Source organism: Austrofundulus limnaeus, unplaced genomic scaffold (assembly GCF_001266775.1).
Source record: "Austrofundulus limnaeus strain Quisiro unplaced genomic scaffold, Austrofundulus_limnaeus-1.0 Scaffold464, whole genome shotgun sequence".
NCBI classification, from domain to species: Eukaryota; Metazoa; Chordata; class Actinopteri; order Cyprinodontiformes; family Rivulidae; genus Austrofundulus; species Austrofundulus limnaeus.
Genome location: NW_013952866.1, coordinates 182,933 through 189,838, shown reverse-complemented (window position 1 = coordinate 189,838; position 6,906 = coordinate 182,933). Strand labels below are relative to the sequence as shown.

Sequence of the window (6,906 nt, the reverse complement as noted above, 5' to 3'; positions counted from 1 at the left end):
CCCTGCTGAGGGTGTAGAGCTGGTCCAGTGTTCCACGACCAGGACCAAAACCACACTGCTCTTCTAATAAATGTCCTTACAGAAAATCTATCTGCTCATTTTAAATCAATAATTTTACTTTAATACTTAAAAAATATCAGATTAAGGCTTTTACTCAAGTAATATTCCTAAAGGAGACTTTAACTTTTACCAAAGTAATTTTTTGATAAGATACTTGTATTTTTACTTACCGTATTTATTCATGTATAGTACAATCATAATTTTTTGAGCTTAAAAATTATTAAAAATCTAATTATAACCTGTGTATAATACTACCCCCCCCCACACACACACACACACACACACTTTATGTATGATTTTTAGGGTTAAATCTCTAGTATTCTATCATTTTGTGGTACTTTGTTGTGGTACACTGCTTCATTCAGGCCTCCCCTCTCTAACCAGGGCGACGCCCGCTACCTGATCAGCAACTCCAAGGACCAGTCCATCAAGCTGTGGGACATCAGGAAGTTCTCCCCCACAGAGGGTCTGGCTGCCTCCCGGCTGGCGGTCACCCAGCAGAACTGGGACTACCGCTGGCAGCAGGTTCCTCAGAGAGGTGAGGCGCTGGCGTCCCGCATGGCGCGGCGTTAAGACCTTCCTCCTTTACCTCTGACCGCTCCGTCTCGCAGCCCTGAAGAAGCACAAGCTGACGGGCGACACCTCGGTGATGACGTACCGCGGCCACGGCGTCCTGCACACGCTCATCCGCTGCCGCTTCTCCCCGGAGTTCACCACGGGCCAGAGCTTCATCTACTCCGGCTGCTCCACGGGCAAGGTGGTCGGTAAGTCTGACCCCGGGCGGGCCGGCGGGCCGAGCTGCTTTCTTTTAAAGAGGCTGAAGCGCTCACAGATGTTTGTGTCCAGTCTACGAAGTGCTGACCGGCAAGGTGGTGACCAAGCTGTCCGGCCACGACGCCTGCGTGAGGGACGTCAGCTGGCACCCTTATGAGGACAAAATCATCAGCAGCTCTGTGAGTGATCGTCACCAAACCCTAAATATCACAATAAATCCTTTAAAAATATATCTTTTTATTATCCTTCTACTGAAACCAAAGAAAACGAGAAGAATACAATAAATTATAAAATCTAAAGGCCCTGTCACACTGGACAACTTATGCCAACTTATGAACATTTTAAAGACGTCCACATTGAAGATGGAACTGAAAAAATCAACAGAAAGCTTCTTTGTGACGTGTACATAACATATTTCTAACAAATTGATCAAATATATAACTTTAATTAGCAATTTAGACATAAAAAAAGTTTCATAAGTTGTCTAGTGCGACAGGGTCTTAACATTCAGTCAGAAGTAGGATGCATTGAAAAGCCAGTCTAGAAATGTGGGTCTGCAGTCATTGTAAACAAAGGCTGAATTTGTTTGATAACTTCAACAGTTTTACAGATTTTGGAGTAAAATTTGACGAGGTATTAGCTGAGAGTCATCCGCAACACATATTATAATCTAATCAAACTCATTTTCACTGAGGACAACGTGAGCATCATGGATTCCCTCAAAGGACCAGCTATAATTTACTTTGATGTTTCATGTTTAACAGGGTTCAGATCTTCAAAATATCTTAAAGGCATTGATTTCATCAGTCCAAAAATAAGGTCTTAATTGGCCTTAAAATGTCTTAAATCAATCTTTAAGAGGGAGGTCTTAAAGTGTCTGTGACATGGATATCCTTCAGATACAAAAAGTCAAAGAAAACATCTTTATATTTACAAAACTTGGCAATAAACACATGATTTTACCCAATTTGCCATATAAATGGCATATTTTCTTATGAATTTGGCTCCACCAAAATGAAACAGGAAGTGACATCAAAGGGGAACTCTTTAAGATGTGAAACTCTCTGATCTTTGTTTATTAAAACAATATATTTTGAACTCTGATTCTTCTGTATCTCTGATAGTGACTCAAAATAACCTAAAGAAACATCAGATTCTTCTCTACGCTCTCTATTGTCGGCCATTGTAGTGATTCTCTGACATTCAGACCCTTTGACATCACTTCCTGTTACAGCACATGCAAATATCTCCACAACTGTTCATCTCAGCGGTATAAAATGTTCTTTGCATCATGTTATCGATGTTATGGTTCCAAAAATGCATTCATATTTMTTAGAAAAATTTGATGTCACGGTTTCTTTAAAAATGTTAAACATTATAAGTAGGATGATTGTAATTCATCTCAAATATTTAAATATTTGGCAACATTTGTTTATTTTTTTAATTAGTTTACAGAATGTATCAGCTTGTTGTTTTGTTAAATTAAACATTTGGGTAAAATTGTTGCTAACTAGGATTTTTTTCTTTCGTTTTCATTGTGAAATTGGTCTTAAATGTCATTTCAAGTGGCATTAAATGTCTTAAAATTCTTAAGTTTAACTTGCCTGTTAAATTATGACTAAGCAAGAATCGTCACATTCCTGAGCCCCGCTAACAAACAAGAACTGAGCTCTACTTGGTATTTCCTGCGTAGAAACAGTGTTTTAACACGTCCTCTCAAAAACACTGAAAAGTACTCTGTGTACGACTGAGTAAATGTGAAATAAATACTACAGTAATACTTTTAAAAGTAAAAGTGAGTYACTGTTGAGTTGTGTTGAGTAGCTGCTGTCTTGAACTCTGAACTCTCCCACTTTCCCACAGGTTTGAATTTTGTTTATATTTATGACTTGTAAGTGGGAAGTTCCCACTTCGCAGTACAACTGAGCTGCAGCAAAAGTAGCCGAAGAAAACGCAGCTAAATGTAGATTTTTACTACTGTTGAACCCCATGCAGCTCCACCTGGTGGTGAGATGCTGTGATTTGGCAGGTAAAATAATCAACTTGTGTTATGGGAGATGTAGTTTATGGTTTTTAAAGCGTCATGTGCTTTAGAAATCATAAATATATATTCGAAGCTCTTGAGGGCCTCATAAAATCCTGTAGAGGGCTACATTTGGCCCACGGACCTTGAGTTTGACACATGCTGTAATCGGTGACACGTCCCATGTTTTGTTTCAGTGGGACGGAGCGGTGCGCGTGTGGGAGCACAGACAGACCCACCCTCTGGAGGAGGAGCGGGAGCGGGACAAGAACTGAGCCCAGGAAGAAGGAAAAGACTTTAGAGGAAGTGACATCACCAGAGAGAAACCTAAAAAAAAATAAAAAGTTGTTAAGTGCTGAATATTACCGATCAGAGGCTGCGAGGTGTTCGCTCGCAGAACGAGACACTCTCTGTTTTTCTTTGTGTTTTCTCTGTCAGGATAAAACGGGCCGAAGTTTGTCGACCCGGTCCAGAACTCTTCCCTCAGACTCTGCTGCGTTCGCTGAGATATTAGGATTTAATGAGTATAAGGATAAGTTAATTACATGGGTTTAGAAGCTGGTGGATGTTTGCAGGTGATCGTTGTGCATACATGTATATTATTTTAATGGTAAGTTCATTCAGGGAGCGTTCAGATGGTCGCTGACTCTGCTGTTAGGAAGAGCTCAGGCTGATTAAAACACTTAGCTGCCCTGAAGTCGCTCAGCAGCTCGTCTCGTTTATCCAGACTCCTCCCTGAGCTGATTACTAATTATTTTCTTTTAAAAGAGTGATTTTCTTGTTCAAAGTTTTCAGCGTGTGTGATGTCGAGGGGTGGTGGAAACTTACGCACCGATGTTTATGCAATCTTCAGGTGTTTCACGTTTAATCTGCTGTTTTACAGTTACAATAAAAACTTTTCTTTAAAGGCGTCACCGAGGAGTTTCTCTGCTGCAGCTGAGGGCCCGTTTGTCTTTTTCTGTGGCTTTAAACTGATTTGATGTGAAAGAGGATTAGGGACACTGAAAACATATAATCCTGACTTCAATCTCAGAATTCTGAGAAAAAAAAAAATTCTGCCTTTAATCTCGAAATTGTGACTTTATTCTCAGAATTTGTAGGAAAAAAAGTCAGAATTTGGACTTTAATCAAAGAATTCTAACTTTAATCTGAAAATTCTGTCTTTAATCACAGATTTTTAGGGAAATGTCAGAATTATGACTAATCTCAAAATTCTGACAAAAAATTTGAGTTCGGACTTTAATTTCAAAATTCTGTCTTTAATCTCATATTTCTTAGAAAAAAGTCAAAATTCTGACTAATCTCAGAATTCTGACTTTATTCTCAGAATTTGTAGAAAAAAAGTCAGAATTTGGACTTTAATCTAAGAATTATGACTGTGATCTCAATATTCTGGCTTTAATCTCAGATTTCTTAAAAAAGTAAATTCTGACTTAGAATTCTGATTAATCTCAGAATTCTGAGAATAAAATACTGACTTTAATCTCACAATTAYGACTTTAACCTCAGAATTCTGAAAAAAAAATCCAAATTCTGCTTTTAATCTCAGAACTGTCACTTTATTCTTAAAATTTGTAGAGAAAAATGGCAGAATTTGGACTTTAATCTAAGAACTCTGACTTTAATCTTGGATTTCTTAGAAAAACAAGTCCGACTTCTGACTTTAATCTAAGACTTCTGACTAATCTCAGAGTTCTGAGGAAAAAAAATTAGACCTTTAATCTCAGGATCATGACTTTACTGTCAGAATTTTGACTTTAATCTCAAAATTCCGACTTTATTCTCTAATTTCTGATGGGGGAAAACTATACCTTTAATCTCAGAATTGTGACTTTATTCTCAGAATTCTGATTTAATATCAGATTTGTGAGTAAAAAAGTCAGAATTTAGGAAAAAATTTATATATTTGTGGCTCTGTGGCCCTAATCCTGTTCCATAATTTGCGGTTGTCTTTTGGATAGAAACCTTGTCTTTGTGTCTAAAAACACAAGCTGTAGTAGCATGTGTTTGTTTGCACTGTTAGTAAAATATCTCCTGAACAAGTGGATCTACAACTGATTCAGTCAGAGACGCAGACGCCTCATGGAGCTGTGAACCCACGCCGACACCCTGCTGGATGTGGAGTGATGGGAGCAGATGCCTCCTTCRTGTTGCTGTGTGGAAACGACAACACAAACCAGATCTTACCTGTCACAGGTGAGAATGTTAAAATACTTATTTGTCCATTTTGACATCATTTTACAAACAAAATTTGCCACCACCTGACCCGGGTGGGGTTCGCAGGGTTGCTGTGGTGGTGCGGCCGGCACCTCCTGACCCTGCTGGAGCTCCGCCTCCGCAGCCCCGCCTCCTCCACGAGGACCGGACCAAAGCGTGGTGCCTGGAAGTGGACATGACGTGGCGAGGCTGTGAGGTGTCCCAGGATGTCCTGGTCCTGTGTCTGTGCTGCCTGCTGATCGTAGAGACCTCGGTCTTCTGCCGCCACCTGGACCAGCAGGAACCCCTGCACTGGTTTGCTGGAGCCCCACCGAGAGTCCTCTTCCTCCWCTGTGCAGCTCTCCTCTTCATCTGGATGTTCCTGCTTCTGTGTGTTTGCTGGCGTACTTCCCCGCCTGGCCCTCCCAGCAGCTGGGGGGACGTTGGGCTACCTGGGCTGGAGGGGGCTCTATCAGGGCTGGTACAGACTACCACGGAGCCGGGGCTCACCTGGTCCAGCTCCAACACACCCAGTTAATCACACTTTAAAGAAGTAGCCCAAGACTTTTAGGAATCACGATTTATTTTTGTAATTTGAACCAAGATCCATGACCTGTGGGGGATGGAAAGACTTTTTTTTGTTTGTTTGTTTTTGGTCAGAACAGGTGATAAACTACAAGAGATGTAGACTGTTAAAAAATAAAAATAAAGTTGTCTCCAGAATCAGTAGATGAGAGCTTTCCCGTCTCCTCTCGGTCTCTTAATCTTGTCGTAGTTTTTGTTGATGATGTCGAACAGAACGGCCTGCAGGAACAAACAAAGGATTATTGAAGATGTTTCACGTAGATTACGAGGTTCAGAGTGTTTTAAAACTGCAGCGAGGTGCTTCGACGTGCAGGGTTAGTGTCCCTGTTTGACCGGTTTTCAGCTGACAGGAAGTTCAAGAGCTTCGTTTTAAAAGATTTCTCCTGGGTGACTGAGAAGCTACACAGAAATACAACCAGTTACAAAACAACGCTATACAAAAAGGGTCTGCCATCGTTTGAATTTAAATTACCCTTTTTTTAGAGGAGGGGTCAAAAAAAGTTGGTAGCTAACCAGAGTTCTTTCAGAATAAAATAATCTTAACGTCAATAATAATTTTAATCCTACGATCATTTTACACAACCAGCAACACAGACTAAAGAACAATCTGATGATAAACAAAGATCCTTTTAAAAGAGTTCCCCTTTGATGTCACTTCCTGTTTCACTTCGGCTGAGCAAAGATCAAAAGAAAAGATGCCAGTTTTGGGACAAAATGAGTAAAATTGTGTRTATTATGTCAAGATTCTTCAATACAACGACGTTTTCTTTGACGTTTTGTATTTGAAGGCTATGCTTGTCACAGGTACTTCAGTTGAACTTAGTTTTAGATTTATTTGACTGTTTTAAGTAGAAGTGTTAAAACTCGTGCAGGGCATCAAAGACAGAACCTGATGTTTCATCATCCTTTGAACGACGTCATCTTACTCTATGATTATAGTTACGCCTCACTTTAGATGGCCGCCGCACACTACATGCAGATTCTTCTTCGTTGGTGTTTAGAGGCTACTTCCTCCAGTCGGAGGACTGGGAGTTGAGTTTTTAAAATTCGAATGATTCCAGGAGGATTAAAACGTTAATCCCAGTTCCAWTCAGTACTCGATGCCCAACCCTGTCTACAACACTACAATATGACACAACATGTTATGTGAACACAATGGCTCCATTCACACTGCAGGCAAATCTGACTCTTATCCGATTTTTTTTATGACAGTCTGAATGAGACAAATCCGATTTTTTCAAATCCGGCCCAGGCCGTTTCAGTATGTG

At 40.3% G+C, this 6,906-nt stretch overlaps 2 protein-coding genes across 3 annotated transcripts in view; one reads left to right on the top strand and one right to left on the bottom strand.

Moving 5' to 3' along the window:
* dcaf11 (ddb1 and cul4 associated factor 11) overlaps nucleotides 1–3,769 on the top strand; it is a 14,999-nt gene extending 11,230 nt beyond the window's left edge. For both annotated transcript variants that reach the window (XM_014025260.1, XM_014025261.1), the window contains exons 12-15: nucleotides 445–598; nucleotides 672–824; nucleotides 907–1,013; nucleotides 3,055–3,769. In XM_014025260.1, the coding sequence (XP_013880714.1) occupies nucleotides 445–598; nucleotides 672–824; nucleotides 907–1,013; nucleotides 3,055–3,132 (492 nt within the window). In that variant the 3' untranslated portion in view covers nucleotides 3,133–3,769. The remainder of the gene's footprint in view (nucleotides 1–444; nucleotides 599–671; nucleotides 825–906; nucleotides 1,014–3,054) is intronic.
* Nucleotides 3,770–5,618: 1,849 nt separating this feature from the next.
* Nucleotides 5,619–6,906, bottom strand: part of psme1 (proteasome activator subunit 1) — an 8,613-nt gene continuing 7,325 nt past the window's right edge. The window contains exon 11 of the mRNA XM_014025262.1: nucleotides 5,619–5,857. Coding sequence (XP_013880716.1) covers nucleotides 5,777–5,857 — 81 coding nt within the window. The 3' untranslated portion in view covers nucleotides 5,619–5,776. The remainder of the gene's footprint in view (nucleotides 5,858–6,906) is intronic.